The sequence below is a fragment of the Sturnira hondurensis genome, unplaced genomic scaffold (genome assembly GCF_014824575.4).
Source record: "Sturnira hondurensis isolate 20B ecotype Veracruz unplaced genomic scaffold, ASM1482457v3 Scaffold0000648, whole genome shotgun sequence".
Taxonomy (NCBI): domain Eukaryota; kingdom Metazoa; phylum Chordata; class Mammalia; order Chiroptera; family Phyllostomidae; genus Sturnira; species Sturnira hondurensis.
This window is the reverse complement of record NW_028073279.1, coordinates 6346091-6373912: the sequence shown is the minus strand read 5'-3', so window position 1 is coordinate 6373912 and position 27822 is coordinate 6346091. Positions and strand designations below refer to the sequence as shown.

General features: G+C 42.3%; 1 protein-coding gene across 1 annotated transcript in view; it reads right to left on the bottom strand.

The window, feature by feature from the left end:
• The window catches only part of WLS (Wnt ligand secretion mediator), a 107043-nt gene extending 83608 nt beyond the window's left edge, over nucleotides 1–23435 (bottom strand). The window contains exon 1 of the mRNA XM_037042737.1: nucleotides 23082–23435. Within this exon, the coding sequence (XP_036898632.1) occupies nucleotides 23082–23187 (106 nt within the window). The 5' untranslated portion in view covers nucleotides 23188–23435. The remainder of the gene's footprint in view (nucleotides 1–23081) is intronic.
• Nucleotides 23436–27822: the final 4387 nt, after the last annotated feature.

Below are 27822 nucleotides of genomic sequence, written 5' to 3'. Positions count from 1 at the left end.
CAGGGGTGTCCACTGGTCAGAGAGAAAATATCAGTAATAGCTTATCATCATAGAAGTAGTAAACTCCAATCTTACCTGGGGAAAAATATCATTTAGGTGAGGCTAGACATAAAAGGGAAGAAAGAACCTTGTTTTCTCTTCTGTTCTAAATAAATGACTGAGGAATAGGGCAAGAAAAGTTTTTAAAAATCAAGAATCAAGCAGTTTTCCTTCTGTCTTCCAATTTTCACGGTGTCTTCCAACCTTGAGATACCGTGTTGCCTCTCTTGGACTTTATAGCCCCCTCTCACTATTCTGACTTCAAAACTCCATTTAACTCTTAGAAGAAACCAGACAAATATGCAGCTAGGGAATAGCTGGAGCAACAGTTGATCAGCTCTCTCATAAACACTAATATTGCCTTTGACTTCACTGCCTTTCATTTACCCTTAACCAACAATAATTATAAAACATCTCACTACTGGATTCAAGGAATGGAGAGAGAAGCAGGCTACCCTCACTCTTTGCCCTTAGGAAACCAACCACATTGTAAATTTGTAGGATCTACTTTGGAAAACAAAATTGTTACAAAGGCAACCTCTGCTAACATACACAACTTCCCCTGTAAAAGCGAGGTGCTGAAAGCATAGGTTTTCAAAGAAAGGGGGTAAGCTATATTCATTCATCTTTCTACAGTAGATATGAATAATACTTAAATTCCCCCATCTCGTCTTCTCCAGGGCCTTCTTACAGTCTCATTATTTTACATGGCACCTTTTAAGTGGTTATCAAAGATTATCATCCTTCTCTGAGTTCTAAGAAAGCAACTACAGAAAGATTAAACAATAAGTTGTCCAAAGTTGTTCAGTAAATTGAGATGCCTGAAGTTTTCTATTTATTGCTTATTTTAGGGACCGTGGTACTACAAAGTGATTGAATCTAGTAAACACCTTAGCCTGTTTTTACCTTGAATCCATTTCTCACGCACACACATGAAATTTTCATGATCTAAGCACAAATCTACCACCTTGTAGATCTTGGATAAGAGAATCCTACCAGAACAGCACCTCGTCTGCAGAAAGCCTGGCACCTCACCTAACCTGGTTTCCCGGTCAGAATTGACACACTCCTTTATCAAGTGAAGTTGGTTGATTCTGTCTGGCTGTGCCTGGGAAATTTTTAACCCCTCGATTAGCTATTAACAATTGGTTTAACTCAGATGAGACAGAGGACAAAATAATAGTGGCTGAAAAAATGCCTTGGCCATTCTCATTACAAAAGGAAGCATGAAGAATGAAGTTCTCTTTGTGTCCTTGCTCCATTCTGACAGCGCAAGAAAGAGCTTTCCATCCCCCTTTTTTGAAGGCTGAGTCTTTTCCGACTCATCTCATCACCCACACGATCTGTTCATAGCCCAGGGAGACAATCCAGCCAGTCTGTGGAGAGTTCCTAAAACATTTACGGCGTGAAAGCGGACAGGATGAACAGGACCTCATCTTGACAAAGGATGATGGGACGCTTAGCAAGAGTTCACAAAGGGAAACACAGATGGAAGGCCTAGGCTGAATGGTGATTGCCCACAATGTCTAACACAGTGCCGGTCCTTATGGGTGTTTGTAAACCTTCTGGTCAATGGATAGCCACCTTCAGGTTTTGTCTCCCCAACTCCATAGCTTTTAAAACAGAGGGTTTTTTAAAGAAAATAAAATTAACAAGTTAAGTCTGAGTCACTGTGTTAAAGAAACTTTAGTCTTTCAAGACTTTTAAATATGAAAACAGCAAGGGAAACAGAGATTTGAGTTCCAACTAAAAACACCATGAGGGTTGAGAGAAAGCATATAAAACATTTAGCACACTGCTTGGCACATTAAATTCTCAATTAATCTTATCTGATATTTTATCATGTGCTGCTCTGCTTTACTACAAATATTCTTATATGTGGAGTAGATATCTGCCTATCTACTCAGCAAAAACAATGCCATCATGTTTGTCTTGGGTGCATTACAAAAGGTAAGTGCACTTCGTAGGCATATTTAAGCCTACAGATCTGCAGTAGGTGATTGAAAGGGTACTACAAACAAAGCCAGTCTCATAGCTGGTGCGTGGTGGGTACCCTGAGATCTCAACTTGTTACTTTCAGATCTGGTGCTTCCTTTTCCCAGCACCACAGCTGAGCAGATTGTCATGTCTTGTGCCTCTTATATTCTCCAGAATTTAGCAAAGTATGAAGACATACCTTAATCACCATCTAAACAAATTTCTGAGCTGTAGGTGACCTAAAGACACTCAGGATTTACCTTAGTGACTTTAACAAAAAGAAAAGAAATTGGTGGAAAATGGCAACATATTTGGCTTTGTTTTTATTTGCCAAGGGAAAGCATTACCATATCCACTTAGCAAATTATAAAGGTAAGAAGAGACGAGAGGAACTGAATGATAAGGAGATGGGGGCCGAACCAGTCGTCCTGCTCATGGCTTTTTCTATTAAGCTCATTTTTAATTCAACGCCTTGAATGAGGTGAATCTTGTCTTGGATTATGCACATCAAATTGTACTTCAAATGATCACCCAAAACTTCAAAGGCCCAGGCCAAACTCACTAATTCTTTAAAACAAATCTTTTTATCTGATCTAAAAAAGGCTCAGAACAATTAGTCTGCTTCACCCGACTTTGACCTTAACAACAAACTGTCTTATTTTATCAACCTTATCTCTCCAATCAAATTTAAGTTGCTCAAAGGCAAGATCCACGTGTGCACTCCTTCTGTAGCCCATGACTAATCCAGTCCAGGAATGGTAGTAACGTGTGCTGGCTCATTCCTCGTTCTGCCTCACAGACTCCTGGATGTCCCAAAGAAACCTCGAGCCATTGCAACATCTCTTAAGAGACTCCCAACCATCCCCAGAAATACAGCTCTCCTTAGGCAGTCATCAAAGCTTCTCCTGTGCCTTCAAGAACTTCGTTTTAGATGCTGGGACATCCTGTTGCTATGTATCTCACCAATAAATCCAGCTCAGCAGGAAGGCATGTTGCAATAAACTTCGTTTCAAAGCCAGCAGCCTGGCCTACTTCCAGGAATTGGCACTAATGATCTTCACCAGCCACTTGGTGCTCCAACAGGGGTACGAAACCCACACACACTCACCACTTCAACCACTGCTCTAGTTCCTAACAAAGGTTGTGGGTCCATAGCTGATTTTATATTTTGACTGTTACGGAAGACCTATTCCATCAAACCTGCGCAAACTCTTAATACACCTTCAATATATTAGTGTTCTCCATCAGCCTGTCTTTAAACCAAAGACACAGTAAACGAGGGCATTGGTCACATATTTCTGGGTTTCGAGAGAAAGAAAATTATGCTCCAAATTGCTTGAGCAAAAATTAATCAATCACTTAGTAAGGGGAAGCTGAAAAAGGTCCAGCAACAGAGTAGTCTTTAGATAGGGGTTATTTTGAAAGATCAAATTATGTCAACAAATCTCACTTCTCTACAGTCACTGAATTCTACCTTAAGTTTTATTAGCTTCATTATCAGACTTTCTTGGAAGGCTTCCAGCAATTCCAGGCTCATATTAGCAGGGTTTCAGTTCAGTAAGAAAAATAGAGGACACTTCCTCCTGGTAGCCTCCACACAAGCCTCAGAATTTACTCTGATTAGACTAACATATCCACTGCATGCTCGGTCACGTGCCCATCACTGGTGTCAGAGGTGAGGATTCTCTTAAACTACATGGACTAAGAGAGAGGCAGGAGAAACGTCACAAAGGAAACTCAGGGTCTTTCTATCAATAGAATTTGGCTGGACCATCCTCCCAATAAGTCTTCCCTCTTTCTCTAATGGCTAAAAAGTGTACTATAGGGATGGTCAACTTTGAAAGCAGTATACTAAAGGAAGAAAACAACCAGGCAAGTCATGAAAGAACATAAAGAGCCAGGAATCATATGAAAATAGGCTCACACGTGCCCTGGCCTGTGTGGCTCATTTAGTTGGAGCATCGTCCTACAACCGAGAGGTTGAAGGTTCAATTCCAGTCAGGGCACATACCTAGGTTGCCGGTTCAGTCCCTTATCTGGGCCTGTCTGGGAACATCTGGGAGGCAACCAATCACTGCTTCTCTCTCTCTCTCCCTTCCTCTCTCTCTAAAAAAAAAAAAAAAAGTGAAAAAATGTTCTCAGAGAGGGATTTCAAAAAAATTTTTTTAAATAGGTTCACCCTCACTAGTAAAGAAATGTGAATTACAAGAAAAGGAGCCCTGACCAGTGTGGCTCAGTGGGTTGCGCATTGTCCCACAAGATGAAAGGTCATTGGCTTGATTTCCAGAAAGGGCATATGCCTGGGTTGTAGACTGGGGGTCCCATTGGGGGCATTGTAAGACCAATCGATGTTTCTTTCCCTCTCTTTCTCCCCCCTTACCCTCTCTCTAAAAATAAATACATAAAATCTTAAAAAGAAAGAAAAGGATATTCTTGGAACATTGGCAAAAATTAAAAATAATGCCTTGCACCGGCCCAGATGCAGAGAAATGAACACTTCCAGACTTGACTAATTGGGTATTTGGTGGTTATCACTGATCCGATGGGAAAGTTTGCAATGATTAGCTGAATCTTTAAAAATGGGATGCCTTTAGACCTAATCTAAATTCACAGAAGTGAAATTACTAAGGAAATGATTAAGAATATGAATGAGAATTTAACTACAAGCAAGGTTTTCCCAGAATGGCTATTACATAGCCCCCAAACTAGAAATATCACCAATGTTCACCAAGAGGAGATTGGATGCACCATAATTAAATGACCCATTCTATGTGCTATCATACCAACACCAAAAATCACCTTCCAGTGCATATGTATTGGCACGACTTAGGTAAGGGAGAAGAGCACACCACAAAAGAGTTAACATAGTGGGTCACCCTACCGAAGCACCATTCACTAGCTAGCACTAGTAAATTAGCTTTACTTGCCTCTTCTAGGCTCTCACTGGCTCCTCCTTCCTTCAGAGTTACCTCAGGGCTCCAAAGACCCAGATTCTGCCCAGGAAAAGATCAAAACATCTGGACACCCTCAGGTTGTTCCTTCAAAGACATATTCTTTACATATTTAACAACTGTTCATGGAAGCAACTGAGTGTTACACTGGGAAGGTGAAAAAAATGGACCACAGACAGCATTTCATTGCCCTAGAAGGTAGCTCAAAAAGTAATGTTTGCTAATATGCAGTGACTTCCATAGTAAAGAATTCTCTATATTAAAAAAAACTAAGCCTTTTTTCCTGCTCTTCATCCTGTCATCTTATAGCAATTAATCTTGAAATCCCCAGAGTAATTCCCTCCACAAACAAATCAATTATCTCCTCAAACAAAACTAACCACAAACACAGCTATTCTCCATCTCTGTTTCCATAACTTTAAAATGTGAATATGCCTAGTGGGCCAGCCTCTCTTAGAGTGTTGCTGGTGATGTTAAATGAGATGATTTATATGAAAGTGATTCAGAGCAGGGTAAAAGCACTACACAAGTGTGAGGAATTCATTATCTAGATTTAACATACATTCAACGTATCACCTGAGAGCCTCTGGTGGTACATAACCTTCACGTTCTTTTCCTGGAGTCATTTCTGAAAAGCCAGATGTTGGTCCGTAAAGTTTCCCTGCAACAAGAGGACACGCCCTCTCTACTTTCAAATTGGCCAAAGAGTACTTATGGTGCTTCCATCTATTGAGACACAGGTCATTAAATAAGAGGAGGAAGCCAAAAATACTCCAAAGAGCAGGCAGACATGCCTGGTATAGACTGGAGCTTGAAATGGAAAAGGGCAGCAGCATGAACAAGTACAGGGGCTCATGGTTTTCATATTTTTCCATTCAAGCCACAGCAATAAAAAAATCCTAGAAGATGTAAACTCCTGAAAGTGAGAATCCCCTTAGAATTAGCACACAGTGCTACTATTAGGAATATTTCATAGCACTTCAGTGATCTTCTGAAAGGAAATCGTTGCTTTAAAAATAGTTGTTTCTTGGTAGGGTTGTGCTTCTATACTATGGACTTCCATTGTGTTTCTTCTACAGTGGCTCATTTTAAAGAATGGTAAAGTTTAAGTAAAGCATGGATGGGTCAATAATAAGTACATTTAAGTTCCTAAATGCCCTTCTTTTTAAACCCCCACCGCAACTACATCCTTCCCTTGAGGATATTTACAATCCTCCATGACACATGCTCTACACCTTCTTGGTTCAAGGAAAACACACCTACAGCATTTCAAATTAACTACTGACCCTTACTCTCACACTATAAACAAACCCTTTTTCAAAATCTCAATTGCATTGTGTCCACATTGATTAAAGCTTGAAGCCTGGTGACCTCATGTGGTGTTAACTTCTCCCATGCACCAACAGCATTCTGCCTTTCTACTCAATTACCCCCTTTGGTGCCAGAGGATCGCTACCCAATGAACATACACAATGGGTTTCTGCTTCATTACACTAACCAACAGCAGGATAGAAATAAGCAGAAGAGGAATAAACAAGCTAATTTATCATGAGGACAGAGCAAGCTTTCACCAGTCTCGCCATGGAAAACTTCAGTGGTTAATGGGAATATCAATAGTCTGAGGGTAATATTTATGATCTTACAGATTATAGGCAGAGCCACAACAGAACCTCAGTAATTAAAGAATTTTGCAGATTATCAGGTGTGAACAACATGCACACACAATGCATGCCTTAAAACTCTGGGGTCCTACATAAAACCCACTGAATAATTATTTGGGGAAGCACAACCCAGGGCTTTGGATAATATGGGCTGACACCCTGGTAATTTGCCCCAAGTGTCCGACCTAACTGCGGGGCCCCTCTCATTCATCTTTGACAAGGTGTTCGGGCCAGCCTCCGCCTCTTTGTGAGAAGACTCTGGAGCCCCCCTGCCCTTCATTAGGCATGGCAAGGGCGCAGCAGCTGATTGAATTAACAACTTTGGAGGGCTTCAGTCCCAGGTCCCAGACATTAGCACCATCATCCAGAACAAATTAAAAGTCTCACAGCAATTAAGCAGATTTTGAAAATGAATTTCCCATGGTTCAGTGGTTCAACAGGCAACTTGGTTTAAGTAATAGAGAAGCGTTTAGAAGGAGGAGATGAGGAACTGACTTGAATTTCCAAAATAAATATACAGTGGCAGAGGCATAAACAATAAACTTCTGAGCCTCTGCTATCTAGATTTTTACATTTCTTTTATATAAAGTTGGAACTATTCGGTCACAGAAGGTAAAAAAATTAAAAAATGAACACAGAATTGTATTAAAATGATGGATTTCAGGACAATTGTTTTCTTTGTTTTTAATTTTTTTTAACATCATTGTATTCTATTCAAAAGCATAAAGAAAAATTGAGATGGAACAAAAATACATATTTCTAGTTGGTAAATTTTAAATTCACACAAGCAATCTAAACCTCATTCCAGAACCATCTACAATACTCGAACCATAATGGCCAGATTCAGAGCAGGCACAAAAACTTTTATACCAGGCTCCCAAAGGGCTCTCTCTGAGAGCTCCAAATCTCTCTGTGATTTAGCTCCAAGAACTCATTCCTGGGTTAAAAGAACAAGACTAGCCCTGGCTCGCATGGCTCAGTTGGTTGGAGCATTGTCCCCGTCCGATCTCCAGTCCGGGGGCATGCAAGAGGCAACCAGCCGATGTTTCGCTCTCTTCCTTCCTCTCTCTCTAAAAGCAGTGGAAAAGAAAAAAGAAAAAGACTAAAAATAAAATAGTACCTAGCCTATTCTAAGTGTTTATTATGTGCCGGGCAGTGTACGCTTATCTAATATTTTCATATAAATGTCATTTAATCCCCGCAGTATTACTACTACCATTTTACCCATTGGAGAGTGGAGGAAACTCGGGCTCTGAGATTAAGTAATTTCTTCAAGGCCACACAGCCAGCAAGTGGTAGTGCCCAGATTTGTATCCAGTGCTTCTGACCTCAAAGCTCTCGTTAGATTTACAATAGCAAACTCCCATTTCCAGTGAAGTGTTATCCAGGCTTCAGAGCAGTGGATGGGTCCACACCAAAAAAAAAAAAGCATTATTTTAGAGGGAGGAAAGGAGGGAGCGCATGATGACATGTTGACCCAGCTGAGGAGAAATTCTTGTCACCTTTCTTTCAAGCCTTCACCTTCTCTCCAGCACCATCACCTCCCCCTCCCCCTTACTCCATGCCAGTTCTGTGTCCCCCACCCCAACCTCTCAACACTCCCACCTCTAGCTGGAAGGTCTGGCTAAGAGAAGCCCAAGTCTAATTTTTGTGTGACTATCCCCTTGGCTTTTGTTTCTTTGTCTTTCCCCTTACATCTGCTTCTTAAATCTCTGCACCCCATCTCCACGTGGCTCCACTAGCACGTCCCAGGCCCAGGTTTACCTGCAGGTATTCTGCACAACCTGTTTCAGTACTGTTCACAAACCTGGAAGAATGCATGCACGAATTCATTGCCCCCCTCCAGATGCACAAGCCGAACACAATGGAATGTGGAGGGGAGTGGTTATTTGAATGCATTATGCTTTCTTGTCAAGGGCAATTATAAAAGCTGGCATCATAAACACGTTAGTGATCGCCACGAAGAACTGTTGATACACCTGCAAAACTCGTAAGAGGAGGAACTTTGAAAGATGAAGTTTCTATCTCCAAAGTGTATAGAAAATGAGGCAAACTATGTGGTCTTTAAAGATTCCCCTAAAAACAGCCCACATGAGGGTGAAGGAAACACATTTGCTTCTCAAAAACCACAAATCACAAAATTACATCATCTGTCAACATTCTCATTTGAATATCCAAATCTGAAAATACATGTAACTAGTCTATATTCCCTTCCTCCTACTCAGCATGGGTAATGAGTCACTGTAAATTCTCTGCCTTTACGGCTAAGTACAGACCAAGTCCTAGACCAGACATGATAGTAATCAGTGTAACAGTAGGCCTAGGTAATGAAACACTCCATTAGTTGTCAGGAAACTTCTTCGTTCTAACCTTATTCTCTTCCTGTGATTTCTCTGGGCCTTAGAGTCCACAATACAATAGGAGTATGGTCCCTCTAGCTCCAAAAAGTGTATGTTTTTATAAATCTAAGCATGAAGACCATGAAAGTGATACAACCTTTTAAATTCAAGTAAATAATAAGAAATCTCCCTTCATTTAAATTATAAAAGAATAGCCAGGAATACAATATTACAAATCTTAAAGACAGCCCTTACCATTGAAGCCTTTCAGCTACCTCTGCAATAGGTCCAAAATGCAAGGCATCCATCTGTTTCTTCAGCAAGTATTTACTGGGCACCTGCCCTGCACTACCCCATGGTAACCACTGGAGATAAAGCTGAGCAAATTAGGCCAGCCTTGCTCTCATGTAGCTTACAGTTTTATAGGGGCTATAGTTTCATCTTTATTTTTTGTTTATAATTTCTTGTAATAGAGCACTATAATTCTAGTTAATATTTTAGAAGCAGTTAATATTTTATGAGATTATTTTTTCTTTTGAATCTTGACTTTGAAAGGTCGTTGTCACTAACATTATTATCTAGAAGCAAAATAATTTCCCCATGGGTGATTACTTCAATTCTATAATGTGACACAGAAGAACAGTTGGGATTCCCTCTGCAGCATGCAGGGATGGGGTATAGCTCTTCCATGAACTGAGTTACCTCCATTTACAAGCTTTACTACCTGGGCTTATCTATGCTAGAAAGAGCCATGAATACTGGCCCAGCAATTTAAAAGGCAAAATTGAAGATAAAAATTAAACCGTTGCTGAAAACGGTCGCTGACCAGATCAAAAACTAAGTTAATCACTCTCATTCACCAAATGTGTAAATGACCTGCTTTTTGAACTGTTAGCTAGCTTGGATTGTGCCTAACGGATGGCTCTCAAGCCAGGCTAATGTTTTATATAGTCAACAAAGAGGCAGAAATAATCTGCCACAGGCTTAACCAGAGAAAGAATGATAAAAAACCCTGAAAAACCAAACTTTAAGAAGTTAATTAGTGACAACTTCTAGTTCAGGAAAATGGCTGATATATAATTGATCTAACATGCATGCTCAGGTAATTTACATGCTGTCATTGAAACCCAATAGTGTCCCTGTGAAGGAGAAATCTTTAGATGAGGAAACTGAGGTTCAAAGCATGTGAGTGGTAGTCCATGTTATAAAGCAAGTGTGATGACGAACCAGATCACACCCACTGATCACCATAAAACCACATGTTAGAAAATGATCAGTAAGAAATCTGCTTTGGGCCCTGGCTGGTGTGGCTCAGTGGGTTGAGCACGGGCCTGGGAACCAAAGGATCACAGTTCGATTCCCGGTCAGGGCACAGTCCTGGGTTGCAGGCCAATTCCCAGCAGGGGACACACGAGAGGCAACCATACATTGATATTTCTCTCCCTCTCTCCTTCCCTTCCCCTCTAAAGATAAATTAAAAAAATCTTTTAAAAAAAGAAATCTGCTTTGGGTGGAAGGATGAGTAAGTTTTTCACTGAACAGAAACATCGTATGGAAATCCTTCAGCCAGGACCATGCTGTTTTATAGAATGGCAGTTTCCTATGAATCATATGAGAAGGCCAAAACATGAAAGGCAACTCTCTTTTTTTAATTGATTAATTAATTTTTAGAGGAAGGGGAAAGGAAAGAGAAAGAGAGGGAAAGAAACATCGATGTGCGAGAGATACATAGATCAGTTGCCTCTCACATGCCCCCAACTATGGACCCAGCCCACAACCCAGGAATGTACCTGGACTGGGAATCGAACTGGCAACCCTTTCGTTTGCAGGCCAGTACTCAATCCACTGAGCCACACCAGCCAGGGCCAAGGGCAACTTTCAAAATACTGTGTCAGTTGTGCTTAGCCAGGAGTGTTACTCCATTTTTCCCCTCTCACCGAGGATATATATTTTTTATTGCTTTCAGAGAGAAAGGAAGGGAGAGAGAGGGTGGGAGGGAGAGAAACATCTATGTGAAAGAGAAACAGATTGGCTGCCTTCTTGTACATGCCCCCACTCCACCCAAGCCACACACAGCGGCCAAGGCAGGAGTGTTATTCTAAAGTGAGCCGCCCAGAGGATTAAATGGACAGAACGGGTATCAATGCCCAACCCAAGTCCTAACCCAGAAATATTACGGCCTCAATGTACATTAATGTTGTTTTTGTTTACATCCCAAACATCCCGCTGCTCATCCTACTCCCAAAGTAGTTTCTCTCTTTTTCATAGTTGGGTTGGTTAGGGGAACGGGGGAATTCTTCTGATGTTGGTAAAAAAATAAAATAAAAAAGGAAACAAATGTTAATTGAAAGGCAACTTAGTATCCTTTTAGTTTTAAAAATCTTGGGCATCTACAAATTATCCTATTTCTTTGACTTTCATCAACTGTTATCCATAAATACCATGTTCTCTTAGGAAAAAACTCTGTTCTGTTCAGGCATGCTCAAAGAATGGTCCTGGGGATTTAACACCAGCTCTCTGATGGACCTGCAAATTCTGTAAAATTCAGAGTAAAGGTGTGACTAAAAGGATGCTTGAAGTCCAGAGTTGTCAGTCGCAGCCAAGTACCTCCCCACTCCACCCTACTTTACCCCACGATTATGAAAAAGCTGATCATTTCTAAGTAGAGGTGTGTCCTGTAAGTGATACCAAACATGAATTAAAGTTAGAGTCCTTTTCCCACAAGTCAGAACTAGCTCAACAGAACAGAGAAAAGAAAGGAATGTGGGGATGTATTCTTTCTACATTTGAGGCATTCTGTTCTCAGGCAAGTCACAATTCAACAGAGGGCAGACAAAATATACAAGAACCCAGAGTAAAGGGAAGAGGGCCTTCAAAAGACCCACTTGCCCTAACAGAGAGCTAGATTTAATAAATATGAAACCCAACTTTTTGGCTATGATCACCTGAAGGCAAAGTTGCTAAACAGACACTTAAAAGTCAGAATTTATTAGGGCTAAATCAGAGGATGCAGAAAAGCATAGCGCCTTGTGACTCTGCATGATTCCAACAAAGAAGAGGAAGAGGAAGAATTTACAGTGCAACACTTGCTCCTCTGGAGTCACAGAAACATGCCCATCAGTTACAGTGGTATGGAGCCCTCGACATTTTAAGTCCTATTTTCGCAACTTGAATGTTCTGTTTGCAATTATCCTCAGAGTGAAGAAATGGTAGAAAGGAAGGTTGAGAAATTTTGTTGTTCCTTTTGTATGTAAAACAGACCAAAAAATATATGCCATGCCACTTCCCCTAAACTCACTACAATTTCGGAATTACGCTTGCATCACACATCCCCCGAAAGCACATAAGTTAGTAACAGAATTTTAGTCAAAGGAGCCTCTGATTGATGAAGTCTTAAAAATAACCACAAAGATGGGTCTTTGGTTGGATTGTTAAGGACCACAGTTGCAGGACTTTTCCTTTTTAAATTTTAAATTTACAGCATTTTCTCAACCAACAGGAAGGGAATGTACCACGCCCTCAGCAAGCAAGCAAGGAATTTAGTTTTGTTTTTTAATTCTGTAGTATCCTTTAAAATCCACATAGAACAGCTTAACATTGTGTATGATTATATTGTTCCATAAGAGATTAGCTAAGAATATTAAGTAAACAAAAGCAAGAAGGTGAAGGCATTCAAGTTATTACTATTTTATTTTCAAGTTACAGAAAGTGAATAAAGCTGTAAGAACTACAAATGGCACCCTGGCTGGTGTGTCTCGGTGGATTGTGTGCCGGCCTGCAAACCAGAGGGTCATGGATTCCATTCCCGGGCAGGGCACATGCCTGGGTTGCAGGCCAGGTCCCCAGTCGGGGCACACAAGAGGCAGCCACACGTTGATGTTTCTCTCTGTCTCTTTCTCCCTCCCTTCCCTGTGCTCTAAAAAAAGAACTACAAATGGGGGAATTTTCTTGAGTTTGGACAGAAATCAAACAGTCTTCATGCTGAAGCTCAGAAGGAGATACAAGTTTGGAGGGCTGACTGGCATTAGAACATGAATCCAAGCCTTGGTTCTGTCTCTGATTCTGTAAATTGAGCCCCTTTCTTTTCCTAGGACTCTGATTCCTCCTCAAAGGAGGTGGGACAAGACAGTCTCCAAGGTCCTTTTATTTTTACACTTTCATAGAAACAAGCACCACAGCTTCCATTTAGGCCAAACAACACCAAAGTGTGTGGATACATTCATCCAAAAAGCTACATTCATGGCAAGTAATAAGACCACCTTGGAGAATAATCAATTATCTTATCAGCTTATGATGTAGTGATGCTGCCAGTGGGGTATTGAGGTGTGAAGTGACCTGCGGGTACCACAGAGACCCCAGGCTCCTGGGTGTCCTCCCCTCTTTTCCTCTGCCCTCAGGTAACCACACTCTTTCATCTCTCTACTGCCAGAGATGGCAAACTGTCTCAACTGTTGTAGACTTAGAAATGGCATAACCAAGCTCTATTAAAATTGTGTATAATGCACCCTGGTTGGTGTGGCTCAGTTGGTTCGGTGTCATCCTACAAGGGGAAATGTCTCAGTTCAATTCCCAGTCGGGGCACATGCCTGGGTTGCAGGTTAATGTATCTCTCCCCCTCCTTCTCCCTCCCTCTGGCCCTTTACAAATTAATTAATTACTGTGTAAAACACAAAAATAACAGATAGACCTTGAGTAAAAGCATGAGGGGTTCTCTTTGGGGCAAAATGTGCATGCTTAGGAGAATGCTTTAGACTTGTGTTCTTATTTACTAGTTTTCTGGAATCGTGTCCACTGTTCGGGGAAGGCTTATTATGAGACATCTGGCTACAGCATGGAAAGTCATGTTAGGAAACAGAATGGAATGACCTGTTTTGTACTTTCAAACCCAAACTGGATAATGCTTTGGGTCAATCCCATTCCTTCATCCTCAGTAGGTCTCTGAATCTGGAGGTGTTTGGCAAAGTGGTGGTGACTCAAGGAAGAAAAAGAACAGGAAATAAACAGCATCATGATTGAATTTCCTCCATATCTAAAAACAGAGATGGACAGAGAAAGGAAAGTAGCAGAGACGGCTATGGAGTTAATCAGATAGTTTCAGAAAAGAGTCCTCTGGGCATCGAATCTCTCGTGGGCCTGGTTCAATGAGGCACCCCAACAGACGCCGTGTCCCCAAGGTCCTCGAAACCATCATCCATGATATAAGAGGGCTCTGTCCCACATCACAGTTGCGGTTGGGAGCCAAGGAGCATTTGTGACTTATTGGAGGTCACTGAGACAAGTCATTTGCAGAGTGCGAGCCAAGATTCTGCCCACTGCATGGTACTGCCTTGCGACCAGGAGCTCTCTCTCGGGGAGGGGCTCAGCCAGGACTAAGGCAGCAGTTAAGTGGCCCCCAACCAGCTCTCATGAGCCAAATCTTACTAATCTGTGGCTTTAAAAAACCTAAGCAATTCATTTACAGGCCCATTACCTTCTTTCTAAAGAAAAATCATAATGCCTTGCCAAAACAAATGTAATAATTTGGCCTCTTCTTTTCAATTACCTGTTCTCTTGGAAATATTGTGTTGTGGATAAAGCCTCCAAGTTAACCCAGGGAGTTAACCAGAAGTTGAAGAAGGACTTATAATTCCTGTGGGCCAGTAGGGAAAGAACACCCCTTTATCAGGAAATATGAAAAGAATGGAGTAGGAAAGACAAAAAGAGGGAGAAAATTGTACTTGAAGGCCAGGATTTCAATAGGCATAGCAGACGGGGGTTGGGCGTGACATAGGAAGTAGGTTTGGGAAATCCAGATACAAGCCGTATCCCAGAGATATGGTCTCATATGTTTAAAAAGGGGCTTAGTTTTTCTTTCCTGAGTCCACACTCTACTCCCATCTTCCTTCTCCACCCCCATGTTCCTCTCTTACATTCAACAACTATATTCAAGACCTATTGTATATGCCAAACCCAGGGAGCACTCTGAGGTCAGTAATTCTGACACATTTTCAAGTAGAATTCTCAGTCAATCTTTGCTGTGTGTAATTTCTTTTTAGGAGTACCTGGGGTGCAGTTTTCTCAGGTTCAGCCCCCAACACCGGTCAGCATTTACAATGACTAGTGTAAGAAGTTAGTACGCATTGAAATTGGGATTTGTTTACGAATTAACTAGGTCTGTGAGTAGTACCTAGTCAGTGATGAGAGTATGAGGTTTGGGGAAACAGTTGAAATAGAAATAGGGGTGACAGCTTCCATCTTCTATTGCATCTGTGTAGAATTAGGTTCATCACACTCCACCCTTTGTTACCCATGGAAATTGAACAGATAATAGGACAATGGCATTAGACTTAAGACTTAGGATTCAGTCAAGGAACATGGACTTGAGTGCCAGCCCTCTTATTTACTATATCTGCAACCTCTGAAAAGTTCCTCCAATGAGCCTCAAGGTCCATTATGATTATTAAATGAATCAACATACATAAAATGCTTTCCATACTCATTGAGTAGATCCAGCAAATCATAATAACCCAGATCTTTCACTACCGGTTGGATGACAATCTGATTATTGCCTTTGCTCTGCAAAAGAGGTGTGGAGGGTAGGAAGAAGAGCAATAAAAGGCTAGAGAATCTTAGTATTTTTGTATTCTAAAACACGAGTTGCCCATTTCGGTTATTTAGCAATCCTTTGAGGGCTTGAACACCTCAAGCTCCTCTTCTCTACTCCCATCTCCAAACCCATCGAGGTACTTTCTCTGCGAACTGTCCCTATCTGCCCCATTTGTCTGTTAGACCACCACTACCACAGCCCAGGGAAGACACAAGACCTAAAATGGAACAGAAGTGATCATTCCATGTCTTGATGGTCCCCACCTGCCATCATCTCTCAAGAGCCTCTGTCAAAACTGAGGACAACAAATCTTTCAATAGGAGAATTCTATCAGCATTTTTTCCAAAGAACTAAACGTACCTGTTCATGGTGGCAGCATGGAAGCCTCTAGTTGGAAATGCCCTCATTGTGATGCATGGGTGTGAATATAAACAAAAATTATCCTATGGGGAACCGAACTTTCGGTTTTCAGTGGAGGCTCCTCTCTCAACTGCTCTGCCGTCCCTGCCAGCTCACAGCCTCTGATACCCTCTCCGACCTCAGCTGACTCCTTCTCGCCTCTTCCTTTGAAGTCCAGACTTACATAACTACATAAGTAGATTAAAACCACTAACTAGAGAAAACAAAATCAAGTAATCTTCCTTAAAGTAGCAGAACGCAAACACATTATGGTTAATGAACTTGGCCGCTCAGGCAGTGGATGATTCATACAATTATGGAGACTGGTTAGAACTTGTACCAAGTTGGTCGGACTCGCATATGCAGACATATCAAAAGGTGTCCTCCCGTGGCCTTGGTACGGGCGATGTTTGACTATGTACGGCTGGACTCCATGTCATTTATCATAATATTTGATGTCTCTTCCTTTTTACACGTTCCCCAATGATGTAAAAATAAGACAGTTGTTTTTCTATTGTTACTCACCATATCTTCCTATATTTAAACCATTTTTATTCAGTCCTTGACGTCAAGATTTTGGGAGGTGGAGGCAGGATCACATAATAGCTGAGATTCTGGTTCTATTGTCAGATTGGAGCCCCAGCTTTGACAATGACTAGTTAGGCAATTGTGAGCACTTCTTCTAGACTTTTCTGTACCTCAGTTAACTTGCATGCTAACTGGGTAGAGCAGTACCAATTTGGTTTTTCATTTGCATGGAAAAATTAAATAATATCTGACACAGAGTACACATTTAACACATGCAAAACATTCTTATTATTTTATTATGTATTTTAAGATGAAATTTTGTTTGTTTGTTTGTTTTTAAAGATTTTATTTATTTTTTTATCTTTAGAGGGGAAGGAGAGAGGGAGAGAAACATCAATGTATGGTTGCCTTTCCTGCGTCCCCTGCTGGGAGTTGGCCTGCAGGGAACCTGCCTGCAACCCAGACATGTACCCTGACTGGGAATCGAACTGCGATCCTCTGGTTCGCAGGCCTGTGCTCAATCCACTGAGCTATACCAGCCAGGGCTATTCTAAGATGAAATATTAATATAATTATTTGATGTTATAATTAACAGGGCTTCTCATTTCACATGTTCTCAAATTCCCAGTAAATGAGTGAGAATTCTCTTGATGCTAGAAATCTTATCTCAGGAAATCTTTTGCTGGTGAACTTGTATTTAGAGGGGTTCTCTTCTGCCTCTGGCTTCCCTAGGTTACTCAGGTTTCAAGTCCCCTCTTTGCTAATCCCTAGCCTGTACTATGGCCCTATTTGGGGCACACAGTAGGCTCTAATCAATATTTTGCCTGACTGGTGTGGCTCAGTGGGTTGGTCATCACCTGCAAAACTGAAAGGTCACTGGTTCAATTCCAAGTCAGAGCACATGCCTGGGTTGCAGGTGGGTCCCAGGTAGGGGGTATGCAGCAAGCAACTGATCAATGTTTCTCTCCCACATCCATGTTTCTCTCCTTCTTTCTCCCTCCCTTACCCTCTCTCTCAAAATAAATAAATAAAATCTTTTAAAAATATTTTTGTGCACTAGGCAGGTGACGCACATGAGCTCAAAGCTAAGGACCTTCATGAAACCTCAAATTCTAAATCTCCACAGAAACCCCTTCATGAAGAATATAAGGTAAGAATCTTTCCTCAGTCTACATGGATTTTTTTTAAAATTAAAGGCCAAGTTATCACAAAATGTTAACTAGGCAGAAAAGGCTTTGAATCTAGAAATGGGTTCCAGGCAGGGGACTTGAAAACCTTACAAAGCTACTCTATAATCTCAAGGAAATATTTGTCACCTTTAACTGGGAGAAGGGAAACTTCCAAGAGAAGGCTAGACAGGCTTTACTGAACAACTAGATGAAAGCACGATTAGAGACTGTTAGCATAAGCATGATTTTGTTGCAATATCCAAGGAGGTATTTTAGTTTTTTTAAGTCATTATTTTTTTAATAATGTAATTTCAATTGTAGAAAATTTTACAAAAATTTTTGACCTTGCATAGTACTCTCACAAACCACAGTTGATACTCTAGTAATAAACAAAGAAAAAAGAACACGCGCCCTGGCTAGTGTAGCTCAGTGGATTGAGTGCGGGCCTGCGAACCAGAGGATCGCAGTTCGATTCCCAGCCAGGGCACATGCCTGGGTTGCAGGCCGGTTCCCTGAAGGCCAACTCCCAGCAGGGGATGCACGAAAAGCAACCATACATTGATGTTTCTCTCCCTCTCTCCTTCCCCTCTAAAAGATAAATAAATAAATAAAATATTTAAAGAAAAGAAAAAAGAACACGCTTTAGTCAGATATAAACATTTTACAAAATAAAAGGGACAATCAAATACAGAAAAATGTGGGCTAACATTTAAAGAAGGCCAATTAATTAATTATTCTTTTCAAGATTCTCACCAGATATGGAAACACTGCAGGATTAAAAGCACTGCATTATTAACATATGCTGAAATATAATAAATACCACAATAAGCTTAAAACCTAACAGACCAGGATGCAAACTCTTATATACACTGCATAATTGTAATTGTATTTAAATGCTTTAAATCTTGCAACTTCTAAATACATGATAGTCACAGAAACAAAAACAGAATAAACCAAAATTAAGACCACCAATAGTTCCCATTTAAACAGTAACAACACAATAGCATAGGCTGTATCATTGAAAGGCAGTAGATAAGTCCACCTAAAAATTGAGAAAACTGATACACACCCACACACAACAGTCTCCGCATTAACATACTCGCAGAGTGAGCTGATGAAAGAAAGGGCAGTCTTTCCTAAAGAAAGAATTATTGATCATTTGTTGATACTTATTTGTAGTTTAAGTTTGGAATATTCTCATTTATGTGTACACTTAAAACAACGCAATAATTTTCTACTCATCCAGTCCTGGTCTTCATACTCCTCACAGTTTCAGAACAGGTGGGAACAGTGACCTGCTTTTTCAACCATTATATCCCCCAGACATGACTAATTTGAAGCTGAGCAAATTGCACATAATGGGCCAGGGATTCAAGTTCATGATTTTTAGGCGGCTGCACTCCTGTTGGGCAGGTCACATGGCTTCCTCCCCACCCCCTTCACCCCTGCAGCTGTGTCTTCATGAACTAAAGGCACCAGATGTGAAATAAAAGAAAATTTATTTTCAAAAAACTTTCTGCAGAAATTCTTTTTTAACAAACTATCCCCCTTACTTTTAAGGAGGATAAAGATCTAAGCAATATCTTTAAATTTTTTAAAATTTTCCTTCAGGGGGTGCTTAAATTTTTAAATGAGTTCTAAATACTAAAGAGGCTAGCCACTTAAGAAACCTTTTCAATATATAAGAAAACAGATGCAAGATTTTACAATGGCTCAAAGTCCTCACAAAAGCATAGTGTAATTCAGTGAATTTTTAAATAACCCAAATCCTACCATATAGAATATTGCTTTCCAGAGGCTTTCTACAAAATATCATTGAAGATTCAGCAGCATACAGACCCACAAGAAAAACAAACAAATAAAACAAGCACACACACAAAAACTTGGTTCTAAGAAGGTCTGGGGCAGGGGAGTGTTTAAGCTGGCTAATTAAAATCCAATTCTGCTTGCTTTTCACCTAATGTTTAAAATTTCCCCATCAATTCTGGAAGGCTGCAACCAAACACCAGCCTAAGTCTCATGTAAAACTAAGCACTGACAAATTCGTGAAATGTTATAACTGAAAGAACACTGAAACTCGCTAACCTACCTGTGAGGAGACTGAAGCCTATGGGTTAACTGACTGGCGTGGTGACTGTGGGGTGCACGGTTTGTCGTTGTTGTTTGGGGTGTGTGTTTGTGTTTTGTGTCATGTGTGTAGTACTTACAGCCTTAAAATCTGGAGCTTTGCCATTCAGATCCTCCCCTTCCTACGCTGTCATGTTTCTTTTCACCTGGGACAACCGTGAGCAGGAAGGAACATCTATCACGGTCAGTTGGACACTAAAATTTCACTCTCTCCCTTGGCCTCTGCAGATGTATCAGAAAGACACTTCCCACCCGGGACACCTTCCTTCTAACGTGTCAGTGGAACTGAGGACTTCTCCCTGGGGAGAGCAGAAGAGAAATTTTCTGAACTTGACTTCAACTTTCCAGCCTATAAACTGCTCCTCCATCTACAGATTCCACTTGCCCACTTCGCTGAAGGTCTGTTCTTTGCTTCGCTTCATCTGCTTTCCGATTTAGAGAAGTGCGGTGGGAAAGCATATCACTTACCTTGTGTTGATATTTATTTCCCATGTTTGGGTCTTGTAGTGTACCCAAGTTCCAAGATTTCTTTAACAGAAAGGAAAAGGAAAGAAAGAAAGAGAGAGAGAGGGGGGGGGGAGGGAGGGAGGGAGGGAGGGAGGAAGGAAAGAAGGAAAAGAAAGCAGAAAGAAAAATTCTCAAAATCAGCAATTTTAAACCTTTTTCATCTGGTGGCACACATAAACTACTAAAATTCCGTGGCACACCAAAAATGTTTTTTTGCCAATTTGACAAAAATAGTAAGTATAATTTTAATTCGTTCACACTGGACGGCTATTGTGTTGGCCGTTGTCAGTGCCCTTGACTAAATAGTCAGGTACTACAAGCTTTAAAAATTCTTTTGACTCACCAGGGTGCCACGGCACACAGGTTGAAAATCGCTGCTGTACATGGAGGAGATAAAAGGCTAAGTCCCTGTTCAAAGTGTTCAACGTGGGCTGGATCTGATCTTAGTCTTCCAGCCAGAACTGGGGACAGAGCTGTGACCACCAGAGAAGGAAGGGAGCTAAACAGTAAACTTACACAATTCTTCCCAAGAAGTGTTACATATATCTACGTTCTCTTTTTCAAGGAAAGTTGGAAATAAAGCAGTTTATATGTGGGAGAGAATCTAATTATGGTTAGAACCTATCACTAACTTTTTGAGACTGTTACCAAGTATGGTCACTACGTTTCTTGGGGAGAAACAACTCCTGGCACCACTGACTCCAGAAAAGCCCCTCTTTGAGCATACTATGGTTCCAGTCCAACTGTAACTTTAATGTCCAGTGGTCACTCATCAGTGTCCATGAACCACCTCCCCAGTATTAAGATTCCAGAAATTATAGTAATTCCAGAAGCACCCTAAGAAACATAGACCAGTGGACGATGGGGTCTTCGAGGCGGCTAGGAGATCAGCTTTGGGGGGGACCCTAAAACACATACCAACCAACGCCCGGGAACTATGTGTAATGGTTCACTGCCTGTACAAAAACCTCAAAGAGGATGAAGGTCAGGCAGGGATAATAGGCCAATTTAATCCTGAAAGCACAAGGTGCAAGAAATTTTAATTATGGTCTGCCACTGAAATCACACAAGATCCAATGGCATCTAACTGCAACTGCTCATCAAGAGAGACAAGAGGTGTAATTGTAACTGCTGCATAATCACTGTGAGGGCACAGGGAAGGCTGCCATGCGCTCCCAGCAGAGAATGTATTAAGAGCCTCGAAAAAATCCAATACAAGGAAACATGGGGATTGCCCATAGCTAAACCGGAGCTCACAACAGGAAAGCCCAATGGGTGTGTGTGTGTGTGTGTGTGTTTGGGGGTGGGTGGTGAGAGTTCCAGGAGTGAAAAGATTTAGTTGTTTGGCTCAAATTGAGAGTATGAGCTTGAAAAACTCTGAATCCTTTTCCACGTTGTGGATACCTACACTGAGAAAGACACAATCTCTTTCAGAAATTTCTCTGCTCGGTGAAGCTTCACCCACTCTCCTTTGTTTAAACAATTAGCTTGGATGTCCCAGTGATTTACAGAACCAGGCTCCCTTTAGTTTGCCCCCATCAAACCCAAGTCTGGAGACAAGACGCCACGCACACGACCCGAAGTGCCCAGGCTCTGGTCCCTAGGATGACTACAGCGCCCGCGCCGCGGACTCTTCCAAAGGGAAGTGTGGAGAAAGCCCCTCCGTGGACTTCCCACTCCGCAAAGTTTCACATATCCGCGAAGTAAGGGAGCAAAACCTCCCGTCCGCACCGGCTGCAAAGTTGGCGCTGAAGTTTGTGCCGGGATGTCCTATATCTCGAGGGAACGCCAGTGTTTGGCGAGGCGGAAGGATGGATAAAGACCGAGAGAAGGGGGGGGGGCGGGAGAAGGAGTTTTTCGAGTGGAAAGTCCAGGAGACCATCTTCTTCATCCAGAAGCCTCTTTGGCTCCGAGAGGTCCGGGCAGTGCGCTTCAGGGGAGGTACCCGAGGGCCGGCACCTTAGCCTGGGGCTCCGAGAGCTGTCACCTGTGCGGGACTCCGGCGGGGGCGGGGGAGCTTTCCGAGACGCCGAGGAGGATCGGGGGCTGCGGACTCACCCGCTCTCAGGGCTCAGAGAAGTGGGGGAAGGAGGACTCAAAAGAGGGCACAAGGCCAAAAGCAACACCTTTCGGAAACGCTGTTCCCCTCCGACCTCTCCAACTTCCCGCACGGCCAGCCAAGGACTTTCTCCCATCGCACCCCACCCATCCCACCTCCCTGCCCACCGCTTCGACCTTCCGACTGCCGAAGCGTGGGGTGGGATAGCGATGGTCGGGACCCAAAAATACAAACTCTCACCCCCTGGCTGAGACGACCCATGCGTTTAAACGGGCGGGGAGCACTGCCCTGTAACTGGGCGCAGTTCCCCGATTCTTCTGTTGTTCCTAATAAAGTCGATTACGTTGCCCTCCAGAGCTGAATGGGAGGGAACCGAGAGAAAAAGGGGGAACGCGGGAAAAGGCGAGGGGTGCGGGGGGTGCAGTATCAACTTTGTAACCCAGCGCTTCCTCGCGCGATCCGTCGCCATGCTTAAGATTCCCACCCCCGCCACCCCCTTCCTTCCTTTCAAGTGGGTACTGAAACTAGGCCAAAACTTTTTCCCCTGCTTTTCTCTTAGCCACTAGACTGGATTGTGCCCCACGGAGCCCCATGGAGCTCTGCTTTCTTAAGCACAATAGCCAGACTAATTAGATCATAGAAGCAAGACAGTGATACTGTAACAAGTAGCCCGAGAGGCAAAGAGGGAAGGGGCCGGAAAAGAGAGAAAGGGGGAAAAGTTTGCAGCTCTCACACTTACCAATCAAGCCTCCCACCAGAAAGGCGATGATTTGGAACACGAGCAGAATCCCACCAACAATGCATAGCTTCTTGGTGCTCATGTTTTCTATAATTGCCCCAGCCATTTTTGCGCCCCCCTTTTTCTTTTCTTTTGGAAATAAATGTTTTAGGGTGTGCTTTTTGTTCGCTCTCTTCTCACGCTCCCTCCTCCCTCGCCTCCTGTCTGGGCGCTGCAAAACTTCAGGGGTGCGGGAGCGCGGCGAGGATGGGACCCGGACGGTAGGCGCCCGCACGGATTCCCCCGGCGCAGCCGGCTCGGGCTCCCCCAATGCCCGGAGCTGTGATTGTGGCCGCTCCGCCGCCTGTGGACGCTTAAAGGAGCAGGGAAGCGGATCACATGACGCCGCCTCCCTCCCTTTCTTCCTCCCTCCCTCTCGCGCTTCCTCCCTCCCTCCCTACCTCCCTCTCTTCCTCACCCCCTTGCCCGCCAGGGCGGGCGGGGCGCGGAGCTCCCGCGGGTGCTGGCGTCCCGCTCCCGAGTCGGGCGGGCGGCCTGTCCCGCCAGGGGCTGGTGTCGTTGGGGGTTGATGATGTTGTTAAGTGGGTTCCCCCTACTCCGCCTCTCACACGTTTCCTTTTCTGGTGCGTGATTTCAATCACCCGTGGAAAGCCTTGCAGACCTTTAACTTAGGCGTTGACTTTAGGAAACGGTCCCCACCCCCCAACTGCTAGAACTCTCTTTAGGAAAGAGGAGGAGAATTTTGTTAAGGGACCAAAAAAACGCTTAAATCAAAGAACAGAGATGCGGAATCCAATCTCAGCTCGGCTTCCTTCTGCCTGATCCCAGCCCGGGCTATTGGGCATAGACCCCGCTAAACCACCCCCACCGCATCCCTTGAGGAACCCTGAGCCGAGTCAGGCTGCTGTTCTTTACATATTATACTCCACTCCCTGTGTTTTCAGCGCCTTGATCGTGGCTCTTGCCTCAAAAATAATTTTTTTTTAAATTCCGTGAGTTTTAAACATTTAAAAACCAACTTGCCTGAAAAACCTTGCTAATTTTCCAAACCACCTCCACATACTATTTCCCGGAACTGAGCCCCTACCGTTCGTGTGTTTACATTCTTAGCTTCTATTGTAAGTACTTGCAAGGACTTTTGCCGCCACCACAGGGCCTTAACTCTTGGGGGATAGGGACCGAGTCCTATTCATCTTTGTACCTCCCGTGGTGCCTAACAAAATTCTAGCTCTAGTGGGTCCTCCATAACTTTTGTGGGCTGAATAAATAATCGAATGTGAAAGCAAGCCCACCGTTGCATTTCAAAAGCCTGACAGAGAAATTTGATTTAGATAGCACTCATATTAAGTTGCAATGTTTGTTCTCTCTTAGTGAGGATATATTTATATCTATACTTAACTTGCAGGAAGCAAGGCGGGTGGGACTCTCGAGATTTCCTGGTCTATCAAGAGTAAATTCCTGGGCCTGGTGTTTCTGTCTTTCATAAACTGGACATTTGGCCAGCACAATTCACACACTGCTGGGTAGACCCTGGGTCTGGTAACTTCCCCTCTCCATTTCCACACATGCAGGGATTTTGCCACCCACCATCCCTTACAGGCTTAGTTTCTTGCCCCTCCCCTCCATCCACACCCTATACTCTGTTCCTGAACTTTCATTGCCCTTGTAGAAGATGCTATGCAGATTACACTTCATAGAGGTGTTCATTTCTGGAGTCCAGCTAGATACTTCTTTGAGGACTGGTACCAAAATTTATGTATATATAACTCCATCTCCCTGGCATCTAACAGTTCTTACCAGTTCTGGGGATATATTTGCTACTTATTCATTCTGTCCCATAACCCTTTGCAAGCTTTCTTTTCTTGGCACTGGAGGGTGCCAAGATGTGAAGACCTTTGCACTTGCCTTGGCATCTAGGCTCCCCAGTCTAGCTGTTCTTCACTGCGAGTAGTGATTAGCCACCTTTACTTTGGAGAACCTCAGATCAGCCAGGAAGAAGCAGAAAAAGATCCTGTCAGCGGTAGTGGTTAGGAGTGTTTGGTACCGAAACATAGATAGACCAATGTGGTTTATTTGCTCTTCTTCTTTACCTTTTCAGAAGCTTATGTCATTCGTTTCCCCTCACAGGAGTAGGTTCCAGGGCATCATAAACAGAAGTAAAGAATGTCCTTTCTTCTTTTGCTAGTTAACTCTACATTCCGTGTTCTCATCTCAGTAAGCTGTCAACTCCCTTATAGTTAAATAATAATGGTAGCTTAAGGTAGGATTTCTTTTTTAATAACAGGAGTTGTTTTTTTTTTTTTTGTTTTAGTAAGGTTGATAGGGTTCAATATCAAGATTTACTCTCCATTTGATACTACTTTTCAATGTTTAGGAAGAAAGAAATGGTGTTCCATGCACTTAAAGTATGAATCAAATCTATAAGAAATTCTTGGCTAGTTGAATGGGTTTATTTGTTTAAGATTAGTGACCTCCTCAACTCAACTCACTTTTCTCCAATATGAACTGCTACAACACGCCTCATCCCCTTGGCTCCCAAATATACTTCTTCAGAGTAACTGACTTAACTCTTCCAGGTCTGGAAATGAGAGACCTGGAATAGAATGCTGGTTCCCCAGCAAGGTGATACTCAATTTTAAGAGGGCACTTATTATTTAACATTTTAATTAAAAAGGGATACTTCTCATTGCTAACCAGTGCTTCTAACTTGTATGAGATTACCAATATTGCCAAACTGAGGGCGGGCTAGACACCTGCAGCATTAATCACCATGGACTGTTTTTTTAAATGACCATTTCTCTTATGTCTTTTTCAAAATAAAACATGACTATTGGATTCTTATTTTCCAAGGGAATGACACAGTTGAGCAGAAAAGAGCCTGACTGTTGAGTTGCCTGGATCTGGGATGGAGCCTCACTCCCAGCTCTGCCTTCTGCTCTGTGTGATCACAGTCACCTGCCCGCTCTGAGGCTCAGTTTTTTTCATCTTCAAAATGGGCATAATAATGTCCATTATTATGGAGTTCTTGCGAGATATTATTAATTGTTATAATTAGAACTTTTAAGAGAAATCGATAATCTTGTGTAAAAAAACTAGTAAAACTGATCATTCGTTGGTCCTTTATTAGCTCTAAAATTCTATCCTGCTATATTTATTCTTGAATTGTATTGTAGGAGCAGTCTAGGTGATTAACTGTGACTGACAAGGGTGCTAATAGGCCAACGTTTAGTTTTGAACTCTGGACAACACTCAGTGAACTTTAAACGTAAGATCATTCTGAAAGCTGCTCCCAGTCACCCATAAAACATGTGTTTTGGGTCACCAGGTAAGTTGTCCCAGAGACTGGGATAACCCAAGGGTGCAATCCAACTCTGCCAACAGCAATTAATCATCTAGACTCCATTTCACTAGACTTAAGGTGGGGATCCTGATTTACCCACTGTTTATTTGAAGGGTTTGGCCCATGGGAGTTTGTAGTGATGTTTAATGCATAATGAGTGAGTGAGTGAATGAATGAATGAATATCTAACTGAAGGTGGATTCACTGCAACTCCTCCCCATCCCTTCACCCTACCTCCCACTCCCATGTAGCATTTATTGACTAAATGTCTGTCTGGTTACGTAGAACCTGGGTTGTAGTTCGCACCGCATCTATGTGTGTGCCGTGTTGTCACCCTGGCTCGCAAGCTCCTGAAGACCAAGAAGAGTATGACCTGAGTCTTTGTCTTTCTCACAGCCCCAGCGCAGCGCCGTGTACAGAGGAGGGCTCATTTCCTGGAGCCGAGAAAGCCCCTTCTGGGAGCCAAAGGCAGCAAGCATATCATTATCATCGTTGCAGTAAATGTAATGTAGAGATCTAAAAGAATTGCATATACCTCCTCAAACACCTAATTTATTTCCCAGAGGGACCTAACAAGAGTAATAATTTCACTCTGAGGCTTCTCATTCTCGTGAATCGCTTTTATCCATAAATGGCATCCCTGTGGCTCCTCCGTTGTTGGGATTTTCTCATAGTTAGTGCCTGTAAATGTGAGCAGGCACTTTGGGTTCACACTCTATTATTCAGTGTCATTTTTCTCTCCCTTTCCTTCTATAGTTAGATATAGATATAGATATAGATATAGATATAGATATAGATATAGATATAGATATAAAAGAATGTGTATACACTCACAACTTCTTTTAAAATGCTTATTCATTTATTTTCAAAAGGAACCACCCTTTTTTTCCCCTCCGTGAGCCCCTTCGTCTTACTGTGTATGTAAATACAAGATCTTTTCTAGTACCTCCTCTTGCGCACTAATCTGGAGTAGGGACTATTAGAACCCTAGGCTGGGAATACTGGTACTTTCAACTTGGTCTTTAGATAAAGCTATTTCATAAATACCCCGCCACCCTCTCCCATTTTACACATGCACACCTACACTGAATAAATATGTTTCACCTTTTTTAAAAAATTTTACACCTTATTTAGTCACAGCTTTGTCTTACTGGTTGTGTATATAAACCTGACAATATTACTTACCTTTTTTGATACTTTTCTTACTTCTTTCTTTTTTAAAAGATGCTAAACTCCTTAAATTGTGGTGAGCACTTTAAAAATGTTACAAAGTGCCTGCCCTAAAGCCCGATGGCAAAGGGGGCACTCAACAAATGTTTTTTACAAGTTATTAGGGGGAGGTTTCTGTCCCCAAATAGCAAAGCAAAACAAAGAACTGTAAATGCTCTAATTATCCTTTCT